This window comes from Fusarium solani (genome assembly GCF_023522795.1).
Source record: "Fusarium solani strain SB1 chromosome Unknown bctg00000003_1, whole genome shotgun sequence".
Lineage (NCBI taxonomy): Eukaryota > Fungi > Ascomycota > Sordariomycetes > Hypocreales > Nectriaceae > Fusarium > Fusarium solani.
The window spans coordinates 3,310,045-3,328,914 of NW_027072154.1; the positions used below are offsets into that span (position 1 = coordinate 3,310,045).

Below are 18,870 nucleotides of genomic sequence, written 5' to 3' on the forward strand. Positions count from 1 at the left end.
TGTTTACGGAACTCGGGCTCTCGGCCGGGCATGTTGGAGCCGCCACGGACCCACCGTGGCCCCACCAGTCGCCGACCTGCCGTGCCTGTCTCCCGCTGGAATTCTACCCCGACGTGCCCGGCCCGAAAGCCGCCCCGCTCCCGACCGGCCGGTTGATCTGCAGCGCAGGCCCTGCAACCCTAATCTTGAACGCGCTGCTACATGGGGAAGACCGGTAAACGTATGACTTTAATCATGCTTACTTACAAGGATAAAACTTTTGCTGGGTGCCCGACGAGGTCGTACATGGGACCGTTCTAATATCGGCTCGGAAGTCGCTGGAGGCCACAACTCCATGACCTGACACAGCACCAGATGTTTTGGACCAGTCGGAACGGATCTGCACTTTTTTATCTTGGCAGACCGACATGACCTTTAAGAGGTGCCGCCGAGAACCATTCGGTTATCAGACCGCTCTCCTCTCCTCCCTTTATCGTCTTCTGACAATCCGATACACGGATCATCATGTTTGTCCCCTATTCCGGATCTCGGCTCCAATTCAGCGAGGGACCGTTGCACCCACATTTTAAGACTAATTCTTATCTGCGTCATTGATTCAAGCCTGATGATGTATTGAGATTGTCATGAAATGAAGAACAAATCAGGTAAAAGAACGACAGGAGTTGGCCTCCTTGAATCCCAACCTGAGAACATGCGCCTGCATCTAGAAACAAACCTCACAAACCCAGTGTTCATTCTTATAAAACCGCCTTCCTGATGTGGTCTCCAATCTTATCCATCTGTCTCCCTGCATCCATCATGCTAAAGTGGTGGACTCCCTCCAGAACCTCCACCGTGATGCGACTCCTCCCCAGCAACGATGCCCAGCCGTCGGCGGAAAAGTCAGTCCGGTCGTTGAGCAGCCAGATCATCTCGCGTGGATCGTCAGGTCGGATCTCGGGCCTGGGGCCGTCTGGATCACTGCAGACGCCGTCCTTTGCATACAGCATCAAGGTCTTGGGGGCCTCGCCTGAGCCCTTTGGCCACGGGACTGGCTCGTAGTCGTCGAGCATGCCGATAAAGGCGTCAAAGTGCGGGCGCAACCACTTGGGCACGTTGCCCCCAGACCCAAAGATGCCGAGCTGCTGGAAAAAGTCGTACATGCGCGCCGGCGGGTTCTGCAGCCCGATTGGGTTCGGCGAGTCGATGAGTATCAGGTTCTCGACCTTGTCCCCCGCGGCCACGAGCTGCCTGGCCGCCTCGAAGGCGCAGATACCCCCCGCGCTCCATCCGCCGAGGTTGTACGGCCCCTTTGGCTGTCGGCGCCGGATTTCGGTCAGGTACTTGGCCGAGAGTTTGACAAGGGTGCATCCAGACCGGGCCATGTCCTGGGGAGTTGTGCGCCAGGGACAGTTGAGTCCGTAGATGGCCACCCTCGGGTCAATGCGAGCAAGAGTAGCATATGACGATGCGGAACCCGAGCCGTCTGGGAACATGAAAACGGTAGAGGTGGCGGAGGTGGCGGACCCCTGAAGCAGGATGGAAGTCGCGTGAGGTGCATCACGAACCACTGGATCGCTCGTGGTCGGAGAAGGCAGGGGCTCAGGGGCTGCAACTCGTGTTGGTTTTGCATCCAACCCTAGAGCTGTAGCAATAGCTTTCTCAACCTCCAAAAGAGTCTCGTTGTCTGCAAAAAGAGAGGATGGAAGTTCAACCTCGAATATCTCACTCAACCTGCCCATCGTCGTCAAGGCCAGGAGTGAGTCAATGCCAATCTCATCCAGTCGAGTGGAAGGTGAAAGATCTTGTAACCTGATGCCTGTTTCTTCAGATATTGTGGAGCGGAGAATGTGGACATGGTCCAAAGCCTCGGGCTCTGAAGCTAAGGAAGTGTCTGGTGTTGATGTGCCTGACTTTTCTTCATCGCTCACGTCGGTGACTGTCGATGATGGTGCAGCATCAGATCCATGGAGCCGCTGAAGGTCTCGTACTGAAGGACATTCGGCGAAGATGGTAGAAGGAAGGTCTAGATTCAACTCATCCCGCATACGGCCCGTGATTGTGAGAGACAGGAGGGAGTCGAGACCGAGTTCCGCAAACTCGGTGTCAGGCTTGAGATCGCCGATGCCAACGCCGACCTCTTCTGAAATGATGCCCAGTATCCCCGACCAGACTCCACTAGAAGCAGATGGGGCGGACTGTGAAGGTATTGAAGACGGGAAGAGCTTCTTTTCCACCAACTTTGGAGTTGGGACAGCTTGTGTCGTACTCCTGGATGCTGCTGCTGGCCTCTGACTTGACTTGGACATCGGCCTCAGACCATCCAGAGCTCGACGCGGAACCCCCAAGAACTAACATGGTTAGAAAATACCCTAGACGAGAGCCAATTTGACATACCTGAATCTGCTCTATCACGGCAACAATCTCATCTCCATCAAAGATGTAAGTATCCCCCCGCGTACAGCGTGCCCTCACGAAGCTGCATCCTGTTGTAACTGTGATACGTCTTTCCAGGTTGAAATCTCGAGATGCACTTGAAGCCATCCCATCCATGATTGATGAACACTTCGGCCTTTGGATGAGGGCTGTCGTTGCCGTTCATGATGAAGCCGGCAACTCCGCCAAGACTGTCCATCCACTTTGGGTTAAAGTAGAAGCCTTGGTCATCCACTTCAAACTTGACTGTTGAAACAGCCTCGAGATCTTCGCTGTTGAGGATCACTTCTCTCATGCCTTGGTAGTCAGGGTCGTATTCCACAATGTTGGCAAATAACCTATAGACGATGGCTCGCTTCATTCGATGCGCCTCACCATGCTCCACAGACTTTCGGAGAGCCTCGATCCTGCTCTGAATGAGATATCCATTTCTCTTCCACTCACTGATCCAAATCTTGGCGGGAGAAATGTTGACGGTACAGGTGGCATGGTCCACGGTCTTGACCCCTTGGTCGTTGACGCTGTATACGGAAAACTTGATTGAGCTGGTAGACCATGTTGCTACTGCTGATACCCTGAATAGTTGGGAACTGAGATCTGGGTTGAGAACGAGGGACTTTTGTATCTGCATTCTAGTGACATTCATCCCTGTGTTCTCAGCCGAGAGGGATCGCTTCTCCATCATGTAGTTGGTGAGTTGCATAGCAATATCACCCAGAGTGACTAGTACCTAGTGAGTATAAGGAATTCGACGGATTTCGTAAGGGTTTGGCTTACAGAAGGACATAATTGTGCACCATTGACCCGATGCCCCGTAAAGACGGACACGAGCTTAGGGTCATGAACATCCGACTCGACCAGAATTGACGAAGATTCGCTGCCGTGTTCCTCCTTGATGACTCTCTGGAGAGAAGGGGAGATGTACTTGACAGGCTTTGGAGCATCCGAGACCATAGTTGCAGGTTGTGTACCCTCGCCCTTGGTGAGACAAAAGTCGTTCCGATACATGATCCAGTAGTTCTTCAGGTCCCAGCTGTACCTTGGCAGCTCAAGCACGCGATTGAACTTTTCAAAGCCTCGGTGGTACTCGTTCCAATCGATTTGAATACCGGCTAGATGAAGTTGTTCAAGGGTTGTAGATAGGACTTTCCATGTCTCTGTGTCTTTTCGGAGTGTCGATGCAGTTTTGGAACTGCTGTCCAGGGTCCCCTTGACCATGCCGGAACATGCTGGATGGGGGCCAATCTCTAACCAGATGGTCTTTTCGCTGCATAGTCCACTGTTTGTGGCTGCTTCCAATGCGGCCTGGAAGTTGACTGTGTGACGGCATGCCTTGGCAAGGTACGCGCCATTCAGAACACCCTCGTTGGAGATGACCTCTGATTGTAGGGGGAGACATATGGAATAGAGGGGGCGTAGAATCTCACTGCCTGCGCTTTTGACTCAAACTCTTCCAAGATGGGTTCGACTTGCGCTGAGTGGAAAGCGAAGGGTACAGCGAGTTGTGTCGTAGTTAGCCCATTGGTCTTGAAGACCTGGGTCAACTGACTGATCTCTTCAACCTCGGCGCTCACAACCACTCCAGTAGGTTGATTCAGGCAGGCGATTTCAGCCTTGAAGTCTTTAATAAGAGGTCTGATGACATCCACAGATGCCTTGACAGCCAGCATCGAATGGGTGCCAGGCTTGCAATGCCGTGTGAGTAACCTCGCCCGTGTACCCACCAGGAAGATGGTGTCACTGGCGGATAAGACATTGGCTGCAAAGAGAGCGGCATATTCGCCCAGACTGTGCCCAATGACGAGGCTCGGCTTCACACCCCAAGACATCCACAGTCTTGAGAGGGCCATCTGGAGGCAGGTGATGGCAAGCTGAGAGACAACCGGGTCAGGCGACTCGGTGGCTTGCGACCCGTGGACGACATCAAGGAAACTGGGGAAGCCTTGTAGAATAGCTATCTTCTCGAACCGTGTCATGTCTTCTCGGAAAGAGGACACGTGAAGGTAGAGTTCTCTTCCCAGTCCGACGTAGAACGACCCTTGTCCTGTAAACATGAATGCCACATTGGGAACTCTGGCGACTGGTGGGATTGGCTTTGGATCTAGACTATTAATTTTTGACCTCAAAGACTGAGCGATTGAGGTTATGTCGGAGCCAATGGCAGTGATGCGATACCCATGATGCATCCGCCTCGCAGTAGTGGTGTATGCAAGACTGGAGACCGAGACATGCCTCGAAGTCTCAAGATGAGAAATGAGCGCTTCAATGTTTCCCCTGAGAGACTTGGCCGTCTTTGAAGAAACAGCCACAAGATGAAAGGGTCGGGGGTCGGCCTGCAGATCTCTTGGCAGAGGTGCATCCTCGAGTAGCACAGCCGTGTTACCACCAGCTGCACTAAAGTTGTTCAAGAAGGCCAGTCTCTTCCCGCACGGGGCGTCATCCCTAAGCCATGGGGTAGGTTTAGACGCGATGTTTACGTTGCGGTCCTTGAGGTCGAGGGGGTAGTTGTGGTTGATCTTGGTTTTGATACCGCAGTGTGGGGGGATCTCGTTGTGCTTCATCATCATGAGCACCTTGATGAGTGAGGAGACTCCAGAAGCAGATTCAGCGTGCCCGATATTTGCCTTTGCTGAGCCGAGATATAGGGGGTGACGAGGCATGCGTTGATGCCCCGGAACAAAGACGGAGAGCACCGAGTTCATCTCTGTGGCGTCTCCGGCCTGGGTGCCCGTACCGTGCATTTCGACGTAACTCACATCAAGAGGGTTCACTCCAGCGTGCCGGATGATGCGCTTGAAGACAGATGTTTGATCGCCTTCGTGGGGACGAGTGATACTATCTGTCTGGCCACAGTGATTGGTGGTTGCCCCTGAGATGATGCCAAAGATGGGGTCATTGTCCATCTCGGCGTCTTCGAGGCGCTTTAGAATGACAGAGCCGACGGCATCTGCTCGACAGTAACCACTGGCTCCGTCATCAAAGGCGTTGCAGTTGCCTCGAAGATATCAGTATCACTACTTCATAGTAACTTGATAGCTCCACTCACCTGTTGTCGACAGGAAATGTCCTCGGTCAAGTCCCACAAAGTTGTCGGGGTTAGTGAGGACATTGGTACCGCCAGCCACAGCGGTATCGCACTCTCCCCTCCAAAGGTATGCGCAAGCTGTTTGAATAGCAGCGAAACTGGACGAGCAGGCTGTATCCATGCTAAGACTTGGACCTGAGAACCTGAAGAAGTAACTGATACGTCCCGGAACAAAGGCGCGGTTGCCTCCGGGGATGAAGTAGGTATCGACATCTTGTCCGCTGTTGACTTCTCTCCAGTCGTCACTCGTTGTTCCAAAGAAGCAGCCAATACGGTCTTGCTGTGTAGATGGTGTCCTATTGGGGACCATTCCGGCCATTTCCATTGCCTCGTAGACAGTCGTAATAGCCAATCGCTGCGCCGGGTCCGTATTCTCGGCTTCACGAGGTGAAATGTTGAAGAACCGTGCATCGAAGAGTCCTGGCTCCTCGATCCAGCATCCATACTTGACCCTACTGGTGTTCTTGGTCTTTCCCGTGGGATCGTAATGTGTTTTCCAGTTGAATCGATCCTCTGGAACCTTGCGATGGACATCCTTGCCAGCTCTCAGCAGCTCCCAGAATGCTTCGTTGGAAGCAGAGTCGGGAAAGCGGCCGGAGTAACCAATTATAGCAATCTTTGAGTCTGAAAAGTGGCCATGGGTTGGTTGTGACTTGGTGACTTGAGGAATCTGGTCAACCTCGACATTGAGATTGGCGCGGTTGAGAGCTGTGGAGAGAAGCTGAGAGGCGTTGCTGGAAAAGGGAAGGATGCTGCAGCTTTCGCAACCAGTCTTTTGAAGCCGCTCTATCGTCCCTTCCAGAATTGAGTTCCAATTCACCTGGTTGATGAGAGTGTCCTTAATCACGGCCACGACTGTGCTTCTGTAACCGTCTTTTGCGGTCAAGTCTTCGGTGGAAGCCGAAATAAGTGGGAAAAACGAGAGGTTATTGCAAGACACATCCTTGGCAATCTCTCCGAGAGCAGATTCATCAAAGAGATGTGGAGCATGGTATGGCGAGTGAATGGGAAGTTCGTGTGCTTTGAGTTGCTGACTTGTGATGAACCCCTGAAGTTCTTTTGGTGGGCCACTCAAGGTGATGTTGTTGGGTGCTGTAGCACTGATATAAGGTCTCCAAAGCTCATGGAGGTTCTATCAATGTTAGTTACTCTTCAATAACGAAGCCAATAGCACAGACTTACTTCTGATTTGCCCCATCGATCTAGCTTCTCCTGAACCTCCTTCTCTTCCCCTGGAATGATGACTGACCAACTCCTCCCATGCTCCTCGTTGTTGCCAACTGTGTCGTTCTTGATGCTGGATGAATGAAGTGCTGTTCTAAATGCTATAATGACTGTTTCGCTGGCTATGTTGACTAGCTCTGAGAGAGATGACGATGAACTAACTGCCGCTGCAGAGAATGCCCCAGCACAAATGCCAAGACAATAGGCCTCATCAGGGGACGGATACTGACGCCCATTGCGGCCATAGTAACTCCAGTTGTGAGCTATCAAGTCCATGGTACTGTGTTAAGTCACTCACTTTATGAACTGTCCTATTTGACAGACTGGGAGAAGGCAGAACCTCAAGACTGGCGTGCCTTCTGTTTCACCAAGTTTCGAAACCAAGTCGATTAGGGTGGTGAATCGAGGGAATAGACTTTGCTGCTGTGTAGTTAGGAGTCCAATATCATCTCTGATCTTGGCTCCAGCTTGCTCAATAAAGGAGGTGAGCAAGGGGTTGTCGTGAACGTGCAGAAGTGCTTGGAGCTGCCCCTCGAAAGGGACAGAAAGATCTCCAAACAGGAGTATTTTGCAGTTTTTCATGTTGAAACTCTGCTGTTGAATGTTGAATGATGGCTCTCAATCATTCAGGCGCCCGATACCTGCACTATATGGTTCGCTGTCTCTCAGTCCTCGGCCTCACCTCGACCAGCCCAGCCGCCACCACCCAACCGTCGGCTTGCGAAAGGGCCTCAGGCCTAGCTAGACGCATCTAGTCTCACTGAGAATGAGCGTCACATGGCCTCCGGGACAGCCAGGCAGCACTATGCACTCAGCTCGAGATGTAAGCGCCAGAGCGGCTTGTGTATTGACATCTCGGAACCGTTGGGAAGGGCGGTCCTCGGCGTCCGACTCGCCCCCCGGACATCACGATCATGAAGCTGCGGCTGTTATCGAAGATAGATTGAAACGAGGTGAGCACGTGCTAGTGTCTGGTTGTTCCAAGAAAAGCGATAAAAGCCATCATCTGCACGCGTCGTTATCCGGACACATCGCCGCTCGAGTCGTTGACGAAGGTGTCGCTGTACCAAGACTCGGTTTGCTCCTCTCGCAAGGCACCATGTCTTCAAAGACCCATCAGCTCTTTTCGGTGACCATATTTGGTTATCGAAAGCCTGGGATGGATGAAGATGCCTATCACGAGTACGTCAGTCAGACGCACGCGGGGCATCTGAATGAGTTGCTCGTTAAGAACAAGATTGTTTCATATCACATGGCAAGTATATCATGATAAGTATGGAGAGGTACATTAAGAGGCATAACTAATGCTATCTAGCAACACAACTCGACCAAGGGGCGAACACTAATCGACCGCATCCTCCCTAACCTCCCCTCGGAAAAGGTCGACGACGCCGACTGCATCGTGCAGATCGTATTCAGGGACATTGAAGACTACGTGAAAGTGAAGAATGAGGAAAGTTTCAAGACCGTGGTTGACCCTGATCATGCCGTCTTCTCTGACCCCTCGAGAACCAAGTTTGTGACTGGATGGTTCGAGTTTCACATTACGGATGGGGAACTAGTTTGAGTCTCTATGAATGGGCATTAGACATCAGTAGATGTGCTGTGTTTGATTTTTTTCAGCTCTTAGCGTAGCTGTTTCATAATTGAAATGTATGAGACCTCGTCTTGCTCCCGTCTCCTATATCTCATCTCAATGACATGTCCATCTCCTGTGAAGTCCCGACTTGCAACCGACTGTGCCACAACCAAACAACCGTGCCTGTGGCTCATGTCTTGTAGCGTTACATACATATCGATAATAGTCCTCTTCATTGGTGAGTTGTCCCGGTTTATCCTCTGCTCTCGGCTTAATCAGGAAGTTGACCTGACAACGTCAGCTTGGCCACCCCGCCAGTTAACGGCTTAGCTGCTATGATTCCAGTAGGAAGAGATAAGAGCCTCACGCCATGTGTGATGTTACTAGTTTTCTCTTCCCCATTGGGACTCCTGTAATATTCCTCCGTCTCGCCTTGGAAGTTGTCGTAGGAGTTGATGGTTTTAGTAGTATGTGGCTTGACGGTTTGACAGCTTATGAGAAGTCTATTTTTAAACAGACAATGTTTCAAAACATTGTTTCACATAGACAATCTTGCCTTGAGATCTATTATCTCGTCAACTACAATTCCATATCTCTGGTCTCCAGTAGATCCCGCTCTGCAGCTTCGCTTCCTTGGCCTCAAACACAGCATCTCCGGGGCCTATAGCTAAGCCCGGCTGACCCGGTAGATTCGGCTCTCGTATGCCGCTGCCGGCGTATGACAATGCATGAAAGAGAGAATCAACGACGTTGGCTAGCTGACGAGCTCAGGCTGAGCTGCATAAGCACGTGGCATTGAAGGCAAAAGTCCGTCGTATATGCACATGGCGTGATTCGCGGAGGGCCCATCTCATCCTTGGGCGTGCGAATGTTATCCAAGGATGGTGTGCCAAGTTGTCGAGTCGAAATAGAGTTCTCCAATCGGGAAAATACCAGAAACGGGAGTCATCGAGCGGCTAGCTAGGCCGGTATAGGCAGGGAGATACACTACACAGGCTCTGGGTAAGGGTATTGGTAGATCATATCTGGAGGAACCGAGGCTGTGCTTGATTATGTTGCATCCCGGAGGTGGCAGCTGAAACGGGACGGATTATGGATCACAGATGACGCCCTATCTGGTATAAGACGGGTAGATCTGAAGCCATACTCGAATCTACCGGTAAGAGACATCTCGGCATCCGACTAGAACAAACTCTCAACCAATGCGAGAATCTCCTGACTTGGTTCCCCTCCAGATGCTCTCCTGGCGATAACGGCAACCTGCTCACGGCCAACTCCACGTGCTGAGAGAGACGGCTGCTCCAGCCCCAACTCCCTCACCAGGGCCTCCACACGCTGTGCCACTTCAATAGCTTCACCGCGAGCGTCTCCCCCTCGGCGATTTCCCCCCAAGGCTGGAAGCAGACGGGCGATCTGCTGGGCGGCCGCCTCGTCCGTCTCTGCCTTGTGGCGGAGGACCGGACCCAGCGTCAGACAGCTGGTTTCACCGTCTGAGAGACTCGTTGGTCAGCAGAGATTCATTTGCCGGTATCCTTTTTGTCTTGGGCTTATTGTCGCTGTTTTGTCAGTTGTGCAGGGTTGCATCATCCCGACTTTGTGCCTCTGTCATACCACGCCTTCTGCAGATCCGATTGGACGTGTCTCAAGGGTGTCTCAGGAGAGGAGGGTTCAGCCTTGTTCGCCCGTCTCCCCAAGGGGATCAAAGTAAGACGGGGCGTGTGAGAATAAGAGAAGGTAGACTTACGAGGGATTCCATAGGGACTTCCAAGAGCGTGGCCTAGAGCGTGGGAGAGGCCCATCCCGCCTCTAAAGTTGGAACCACGAAGGCCAGAACTGGCAAAAGCAGCGAGCTGTAGCTTGGTAGTGATGTCGTCGGCAATATCAGAGCCATGGATCTTATCTGCTGCCGGAAGACACTCGACCAGAACAGCCAGAGCCCACTCGGCCAGGGCCTTCCACGGCACCTCGGAGGCGTTTGGATGATACACAGTCTCGACTGCGTGATCTACCGCCCGCATACCCGTCGAGAGCCAGAGGCGCTTGGGGGTGTGTCTAGCAAACGAGGCGTCGTAGAAGATGGCGCCCACACCCATGGAAGGGTGCATGAAGCCAAGCTTGGTGCCGTCAGAGCGTGTGAAACCTCCCCCGGCTGTGCACTCGGCAGCGCTGAGCGTCGTGGGGATGGCAATGTGCGTGAGAGTCCTCCCCGTCGATTCGTGTATGCGGAAGCAGACCACCTTGGCCGAGTCAATGGGCGAGCCGCCTCCAACGGACACCACCGTACCGATCTCGTCGTCTTCGTTGACCAGCCGGGTAGCCTCGTCTACTCCCTCGGCCTGGCCGTGCTGCTTGATGTCCGAGTAGGTCCCAGCGTGGAGCTCACCGAGAAGCTTCTCCAGATTGCGGATCGCGGGTGTCTTGGTGGCCATGGAGGTTCCAGTGATTATGAAGACCTTGGAGGTAGGGGACGGGATCACGCTCAAGAGGTGTCTCTCGACGCACCTGGAACCGTAGTGCAGGTACTTGAGATGGTCCTGGGGCCTCCATAGGCCAGAAAGGGGAGAGTCAGTGCATTCGATAGCCATCGGGGCGATGTTTGAGAGTGTAAGATACTAGTGATGTTTCTCGAGAAGAAAGATTCCAGTCTATCACGAGGTATTTCTAGCCCTGAACCTCTGAACACATCCCCTACGGATACACCTGCAGAACGGTATCTCCAGGTTGCAGGGGGCTTCAGCCTGTACGGAACGGAACGATTGGAGTCCCGCTGATAATGATTCACTGTACCACCTCGAACCCATAGACTAAGCTCACCTGGTACATAACAGTTCCCGTATGTGTGGAGGGGCATCTGACGGCGCCGGTCAGCGATCGGCCAAGCCACTCTGGAGCATTTCCAGACCTTTGAGAGAAGAACCCTCCGAAGGCCTTTTTTGGAAGCCTAGAAGACCATTTCTACCTCTTCCATCTCTCTTCTTGCAAGGTAGAGTCTCACGTAATGGCGCCCAGCGTGGTACCATATCCGTGGTGTCTGTGACGAACTGGCCTCCTCCTCGATCAGGCTAACCTACTATATACCTCAGATCTCTTGGAAGTCTCGACCATCTTTTATGGGCCTCTCCGCTGAGATCTGCTGCAAGGATGTGGAATACCCAGACCAAAGAGGTTTGTCTCTCTATCCTTACCTTGTCTGATAGCCGGATCCTGACTCTAGGCGATGGAGCAACCGCAAATGTGGTCGACTCACGATCTAGCATGCGCTCACTGTCGGGCTCGCAAGATCCGCTGTGGAAGAGAGCGCCCTCAGTGCGAGAGCTGCAAGCGAGATGGTGTCGAGTGTCGGTACTCGTCCCCTGGGAAGCGTATCAACCACGTCAAGCTCCTGTAAGTTCGCCCTACCTGTCTCATTCTATTGGAAGCACAAGAGGCTCAAACCTTCATGTCTCAGGTGCCAGAACTTCGAGGCTCTCGAGGATCAGCTGAGCAGCATCCAAAGCGACCTCTCAACCTTGACGTCGCTTGTCAGGAGCGGCAACGGAGCCAAGTCACTGCCCACGCCGGGGGAAGACTGGCTCTCCGAAGACACGGCGGCAAGATCGGATGAGACAGCGGCTGCTCCCCGCAAGGACCGTAACATAGCACGGGACGTGTCACAGTCTGTGGACCGATACCACGGACCATCTTCCCTCTACACGCTCTGCAAGGAGTTTCACGACGACCCCGTCTTTGGGACCTCGGACCATGATTCGGGTGATGGTGTTGCTGTGCGAGCCATGCTCCAGCAGATGCTTGTCGAGGCCAGCAAGGAGCAGCAGCTTGATATAGCCTCTGATCATACTGGCATCTGTCTCCCTCCTAGACAATTTCTCAACATCGTCGTTGGGCAATTCTTCAAGAGCGCCGACTATGCAACCGACATCTTTACAAGGTCCAACTTTCAAGCCAATCTCGATCGTATCTACTCGCACCCTCCAAGGCCATCGGATGAGGGCTGGGCCGTGTGTTTCAATGTCATTGTTCTGCTGGCTATTGGAAAGGATCAAACGAGCCACGGCAACAGTCCTTTTATCCAGCCCTTTCTGCAAACGCTGGGTATGGCTGTGAATAATCCGCGTGTGTTCTTGACGCCAAGACTCGTCAATGTCCAGGCCCTGGCTTTGCTGGTAGGTTTTCTCCGCCCCATGTATTTGCTGAAAGATCATTGACGTGTTTCCGTAGAGCTATGTGACGGAGCAATACAGCACCACAGCCCTCGCAGAACTTGTCTTTGCCCAGGCCTGTCATCTGGCTCGAACAATGGGTCTTCACCAGGCCCGTGCCTCCCTCCATGACTGCCCCCCTGAAGTGATTATTGAAAGACAGAAGGTCTTCAGGTCTCTTTACATTCGAGATAAGAACGCCGTTGTTTGCCGAGGAGCGACCTCCTGTCTACCAGGCTACGACTCCAGCGTTGCTCGACCATCGGAGGGCGACGAAGCCAGATATTCGCCGAGGATTGACCTCGCAAAGATTCAAGAGGATGTTTACCGGAATCTCCATGCTTCTGAATCGCCCGATTTGCCTCCGTCAAAGCAGACTCAACTTCTATTGCAACTAGAGCAGAAACTGGAGCAATGGGACTCGACACATCGAGTCACTAAGATACCGCCAACATCCGTCGACTCAGCCACGTTGATGCTTTCTTTCTTTACAACCCGGCTCTGCATTCTGAGGGCCAGTGAGGACACCAAATACTCGCATCAGGCGCTGAGAGATGCAAAGGCCAGTTGTCTCCTCTTCCTCCTGGCAACAACGGCGCAGCCAGATCCTCGCATGGTGGAAGCTCTAGATCGACTTCTTGGACATACTCGATCATGCAGTCCGATAATTCCGGCAAACTCGGACAGCACAAGAGATAACCTCTCTCGGAAGAGAGCGTCTACACCGGACGAGGGCGAGATCCTGGCTTCCGTCCTACCAAGGCTAGCCGCAAACTTCCCCCTGGCAGCTGTGTTCATAATCACCCGGAACATTATACAGCCAATGGCATCATCCAATGACGCCTTCGGTCAGCCGGAAGAGGAAATCCTGCTCTTGGAGGCTCTGCGTGACAGATACGCTTCGGCAGCCGACCAAGAACACGTCGAGAATCTTCCGTTGAAACTGAGTCGAACACTCGAATCCCTTCTTCGCATCGTACGACAAAAGGTGTTTCCCGAGGTCATAAGCACGCCATCTATGGCCTTCAATGAGCTATCAAGCCTCCAATCGACAGCATCCTCATCCTCTCAACGAGGGAGTATCGGTAGCTCACTCAAAGATACATCTCCAGATACCGAGGCGCAATCTACGGCTGCGTCTGTGAGCGAAGCAGTTTCCACCACGTCGATGCTTCTCCCGTTCATGCAGCCACTCGAATCTCCCAACGGATGCTCGCCATGGCTTGGGAATGCAAGCCACGGAACAATGACTCTCTCACCGTGGCCAGCGTCATACAAGCAGCATCCCGAGGCGGCAGTTCATGTGGGAAAAAGACAAAGACTTTCTAATCAGGCAGAGCTATTTGATATAACAACAGGGTTTACGGATCATCATGTTACTCGCGCTGAGGATGACCCTCTGTTCACCTTTGACTTTCTTGCAGCAACAAACGACATTCCTGTTTTCGAGGTTGATGAATAACGGCATTCCTTCCTTTAATATTGTTTTTGGGGTTGATATTTAAGGTTTAAGGAGCTGGGGCGTCTTCACTCTTTCTATCTTTAGCCTAGATATATCTGTGAAAGGTACGTTGGTGATAACCGCTTCAACACACAAGCAAAAGCAGAGTTAGAAAAAACAAGATAACTCTCTAACCCTCATTCTTTGTCTTTTCCTTCTTTCTTCGCAGCTGCTGTCTCCTCTAGACGCTTGACTTCTTCTTCACTAAGCGGAATAGTTGCAAAGCGGCGTAGAGCAGCAATGTTGGCCTCCGGGGTGAGCTCCTTACCACTACCAATCAGAGCCTCAAGATGCTCAAAGTAGCGAATAAAGAAACCGGGTGTGGCTGTATTGATAAAGACAGCCTCTTCGTCAAAAGGGTTGCTGAACTTGTGCGGCAGACGAATGGGAATCGTCAGCATCTCGCCAGCCTTGCAGTCGACGTCGGGGCGGCCCGGGGAGTGGAAGCGGACTGTGCCCTTCTGCAATGCAGCCCATGTCAGTCTATCCTCTAGAAAGCGTGGGGGCCCGAGAGGCTTGCCTTGACGTAGAAGCCCTCGTCATGCATCTCGTGAAAGTGAAAGACGGGACCATCAGACTTGGGAGGGAGCAGGCTCTCGATGACGGCTAGCCGATACTGCGTATTGGATCCATCTTCAATAGGGCGCCATAGGTCTACCTTTGACTTAGAACACCCCACTGTAATTGAAGCAGGTCACAGTCTTGAACTACTTACACTGCCCAAGGCGTCGCCAAGGCACTTCCTCTGGCTTGAAGTGGTTGATCCGGAGCGTCTCCGCGTAGGCCTCGGTAGCCGAGTCCATGACGAAGCAGCAAGTCGCCTTAGACTCAACTGTTGGCTGGACGCAGAAGCGGAGCTCTAGTGCAGCAAGGAACAGGGGGCGTTGCGTGAAGCCGGAGTTAGAAGTTAAGGATTTCCTCTTTGGGACGAGTTGGCGATGGCTTCGACTCGCGAGTTATGCGGATCCTTCATTATTTTATAACATTTCTTAACGCCGATAATTCCGATTCTCTCATTCTATACACTACGGAAACCTACAGACTCTGTAACCGGCTTCCGACAAATGCCTTCATCTGGCTCCCGAAAGAGTTTGCTGGTAGAGGGGATATATGGCTACGTAAGCTCATGACGACGACCGACACAGTCCTCAAGTATCAAAATGCTCTGAAAACTTCCAAGTCGGCTCCCGTACAACTTGCAATAATGTTCTGATAGCGCAATCTAATGCAGCCGCAACTCCAAGACATAAAACGGGCTTGGTTCTTCAGCGACGTTTTGGGCATGCACTAAGTCCGCCCACGGAGCACGAGGCGCGAGGGTAGGCTTGTATGATGCTGTGCACTCTTGTTCCTGCCTCGAATTGTCTCGGAGTTAGTCGCTCTTTCCATTCAGTCTCTTCTTGGGTGGCAGTGAATAAGAAATGAGACGCGTGAATTTCCTTCTGCCCTCGGCGCACTTACTCCTACGCAATCATCTCACCTCTTCAACTTCCACATCCTTTTCGAGGCAATCAACTCTCCAGCTTCTACGCACTTCACCCTCAAGCATGTCCGACACGATGCTCCAGTACCAGGCCGTCAAGCAAGGCGGACCCTTTGCTCTCGCCACGGTTCCCAAACCCAAGCCCGAACCGACTGATGTCTGCATTCGTATCAAGGCCGTGGCACTCAACCCCCTGGACTACAAGATGTTGATGCGCGGAGAGATGGTCGGATCTTGGCCTGCAGTCTTTGGTCTCGACGGCGCCGGCATCATCGAGGATGTTGGTGACGAGGTCACTGACTTCAAGCCGGGCCAAGAGGTCTTTGCCCTCTGCGGCATCGGCGGCAAGACAGCTGGCTTCCAAGAAGTCGTCACGGTGCCTCAGCATTTCGTATCTCAGAAACCTGCATCGCTCACTTTTGAGCAAGTTGTGTCTCTGCCGTGAGTATACACCTACGCCCTCATTGCCCCTGAAAACACTACAGAACAGTTGACTCATGCTGTGCTCTAGCATCTGTTATCTAACCGCCGCGGCCGCCATTCTCGTCGGTCTCCATGTGCCAATTCCTCATATCTCGTCAAAGGCACCTGGCGAGCCCGTCTCTCCACCCGGAAGCGTCCTTGTTCTTGGCGGCGGCTCGGCTGTTGGAGGAGCCACGATCCAGATGCTTCGGTTTGCCCTCCCCCACGCAACCATTCTCGCCACGGCCTCTCTCGAGCATTCGGAACGCCTCAAATCTCTAGGCGTCACTAAAACCATTGATCGAAGTTCATCTTCGCTCGTTTCCGACGTCACGGGAGCGGTTCCAGGGGGTGTGGACGCAATCCTCGACTGTGTCACCGCCGCTGCAGAAGACCCCGGCCTCTTTAAAACACTGGATAACAATGGCCCTCGCCTATACTCGCAGGTATTCACGGGAGTCAAGGTTTCCGCTCCCGAGGGCGTCAATCAGGCCGTGATTTTCGGGCGCAACGTCTTTGAGGCTCCCGGTGGAAAGGGGGCAATGGCAGGTCTCGGCAAGCTTTTGGAGGAGGGAACCTACAAGCTGCCTGTCCCCGTCAAGGTCATTGGCAAGGGATGGGATGCAGTTGGTACCGGGCTACTTGACTTTGAGGCCCGCAGCAGCGGAGAGAAGCTCGTTGTGAGCCTGTGAACCATTACACTCGGTCTTTGTTGGCGATTCCACTTTCCCTCTCACATGTCGAATGGGTTAGTGGCCAAATAGGTAGAGAAAACAGTTATCACCACATGAATGTGTTGAAACTTAATGGAGTTCAAGTCAACACAAGCTACATGATGTCAGTCCTTAGGATAGGTAGGCTCCAGGTATGATACACACCACGCGATGCATAAACATGAATCTTGCATGCTTCTTACCCGATATCAGGTAGTAAGCGATTGCTTCATTATCTCATTAATTTTCATATCTTGGTTCCGCTCTTCTCTTCAAAATGATTAATTATACTCTTTAGGAAAGGATTTTGAGTTAACGAGGGTCATGTCTAGGGTGGGAGATATCGGGAATTTCATCATGACAATGGCACAGGCCAAAACCTTTAGCTACGAATGTCTTGGATACAGAGTAACACCATCAAATGCCAGCTTTGTCGTTCAGGTATGGATTGACAGAGATTTGCACAAGCAACGGTGATTGGATATGTGGCCATGTGCTAGCTCTGCTCATGCCTAGGGAAAGCTCGCAAACTCATAGACGTCACGACTTACAACCCCTGAATCGCATGTTCGCTTTCCTGTCCAAGATAGGTTTCCGAAACGGCATTCAAACTCGGCGTCCGTTGCGGAATCCTAGGATGTTCACAGCATACATACATACCTAAACAAACTAACCCTTGGCTGCACCACCTATACCAGACTCTCGGGTCCGGATATCTCGTATTCCGCCTCCCATAGACTATCAGATAAACGTGCTTTCGATAGCACTCGGGTTCCGCAACCCGCACCTTGTTGAGGCAACCCACTACCAGCAGACGCCGTGAATCGTATAATACCTTGGTGTTGAAGCAGTACACCATCATCTGACAAAACCCAAGTTTCACAGGAAAATCATTCTCATTCTTGTCTTTGTTCTCCCTCAGCTACCCATCATGGTCGTTATCCTCCCCCGCTTTCACCTCATTGAGATTGAGGATTACTCGTGGTGCCCAATCTGGCTCCGCGAGTACGCCCATCGCTCGCTGGCCGCCGTTTGGAGGACTGTTGGGTTCAACAGGACCACCTCCACGGCTGCGCAGATGTGCGATGTCATCACTTCCAACCTTCCCGGACATCCAAGCGAGTATCACTTTGTCGATGCCTGTGCCGGGGCTGGAGGTCCGACTCCCATCTTTGAGGAGGTTCTCAACGAGCGAATGGTCTCGGAGGGGAAGCCTCCCATTGAGTTCCTGCTCACGGATCTGTTCCCGGATCTAGACGCTTGGAAGGCCATCACCGCTAAAAGTGACCACATATCGTATGTGGAGAAGCCAGTCGATGCCACAAAGGCGTCGAGATACGCTGCTCGTGACAAGAAGGAACTTCGTATCTTCAACATGTGCTTCCATCACTTTGACGACGCCGGTGCTCGCAAGGTGCTTCGAAGCTGCATTGAGGAGTCCGACGCGTTCATGTAAGTGTACTGTCAGTTGTTAATGTCGATAGTACTAACAAGTGCAGGATCTTTGAGCTCACTCACCGAACACCTTCATCACTCATCACCACCACATTCGTCATTCTCTCCCCCTTTGTGACCACTCTACTCTGGTGGTGGTGGTCTCCCATGCATCTCTTCTTCACTTATGTCATCCCCGTCGTTCCTCTGTTCTTTGTAATCAACGGCTACGTCTCATGCTTGCGTGGTCGTACTCCCGAGGAGATGTTTAAGCTTATCCAAGCAGAGGGCATTGACACTACAGGCTGGAGGTTCACCAACGGCGAGACACGTGTTCTCCCTCCATTTGGGACCATCTACCACTTTATTGGAACCAAGGAGTGAGTGAGAGCTAGATGCTGCATTGTAGACTAGGTCGTGGTGGGATAAGAGAAGAGGTGGGGTGGATAGTAGAGAAGACAACAGACGTGAGACATGTAGTGAGCTTCAATAGACCAACAGAAACGGAAGGTTCTAAACCATAGAGTGCTGTTTGAAGACAAGATATTCCGCTTAAAATTGTCAGTATAAAGTCTTGAGACGCTCTGTCTACCCTAAAAGTAGTCACTTTCAGAATAAAAAGAGGTTTCATATGTCAAGTTGGATTCAACGAGAGCTAGGGACATCTCATATGACAGATCATCCTTCTTGATCATCGTGACAACAGGTTAAGAATAGAAACTATTGACAAACCATCACTCAATCTTGAGAGATGAAATATTTTGCAGCGAAAGTC

At 52.2% G+C, this 18,870-nt stretch overlaps 7 protein-coding genes across 7 annotated transcripts; 4 read left to right on the forward strand and 3 right to left on the reverse strand.

Moving 5' to 3' along the window:
- Positions 1-737: 737 nt before the first annotated feature.
- MRS44_006593 (uncharacterized protein) lies at positions 738-7,306 on the reverse strand (the record flags this gene model as incomplete). The annotated part of the gene is made up of 9 exons (XM_065621825.1): positions 738-2,177; positions 2,221-2,330; positions 2,377-2,387; positions 2,442-3,145; positions 3,193-3,792; positions 3,843-5,410; positions 5,462-6,632; positions 6,683-6,797; positions 7,023-7,306. 9 exons carry the CDS (start codon positions 7,304-7,306, stop codon positions 738-740), a joined length of 6,003 nt encoding a protein of 2,000 aa, XP_065477897.1.
- Positions 7,307-7,490: 184 nt separating this feature from the next.
- Positions 7,491-8,291, forward strand: MRS44_006594 (uncharacterized protein; the record flags this gene model as incomplete). The annotated part of the gene is made up of 2 exons (XM_046281870.2): positions 7,491-7,910; positions 8,040-8,291. The coding sequence occupies 2 exons, from the start codon at positions 7,491-7,493 to the stop codon at positions 8,289-8,291; spliced, it is 672 nt and encodes a 223-aa protein (XP_046139797.2).
- A 1,194-nt stretch (positions 8,292-9,485) lies between these two features.
- On the reverse strand, positions 9,486-10,888 carry MRS44_006595 (uncharacterized protein; the record flags this gene model as incomplete). The annotated part of the gene is made up of 2 exons (XM_046273333.1): positions 9,486-9,793; positions 10,048-10,888. 2 exons carry the CDS (start codon positions 10,886-10,888, stop codon positions 9,486-9,488), a joined length of 1,149 nt encoding a protein of 382 aa, XP_046139796.1.
- A 556-nt stretch (positions 10,889-11,444) lies between these two features.
- Positions 11,445-13,964, forward strand: MRS44_006596 (uncharacterized protein; the record flags this gene model as incomplete). The annotated part of the gene is made up of 4 exons (XM_065621826.1): positions 11,445-11,468; positions 11,518-11,687; positions 11,752-12,466; positions 12,522-13,964. The coding sequence occupies 4 exons, from the start codon at positions 11,445-11,447 to the stop codon at positions 13,962-13,964; spliced, it is 2,352 nt and encodes a 783-aa protein (XP_065477898.1).
- A 176-nt stretch (positions 13,965-14,140) lies between these two features.
- Positions 14,141-14,806, reverse strand: MRS44_006597 (uncharacterized protein; the record flags this gene model as incomplete). Its single annotated transcript, XM_065621827.1, has 3 exons — positions 14,141-14,523; positions 14,574-14,681; positions 14,719-14,806. 3 exons carry the CDS (start codon positions 14,804-14,806, stop codon positions 14,141-14,143), a joined length of 579 nt encoding a protein of 192 aa, XP_065477899.1.
- Positions 14,807-15,562: 756 nt separating this feature from the next.
- MRS44_006598 (uncharacterized protein) lies at positions 15,563-16,640 on the forward strand (the record flags this gene model as incomplete). The annotated part of the gene is made up of 2 exons (XM_046280505.2): positions 15,563-15,927; positions 15,998-16,640. The coding sequence occupies 2 exons, from the start codon at positions 15,563-15,565 to the stop codon at positions 16,638-16,640; spliced, it is 1,008 nt and encodes a 335-aa protein (XP_046139793.2).
- A 952-nt stretch (positions 16,641-17,592) lies between these two features.
- MRS44_006599 (uncharacterized protein) lies at positions 17,593-18,479 on the forward strand (the record flags this gene model as incomplete). The annotated part of the gene is made up of 2 exons (XM_046280504.2): positions 17,593-18,113; positions 18,161-18,479. 2 exons carry the CDS (start codon positions 17,593-17,595, stop codon positions 18,477-18,479), a joined length of 840 nt encoding a protein of 279 aa, XP_046139792.2.
- Between the last annotated feature and the right edge of the window lie 391 nt (positions 18,480-18,870).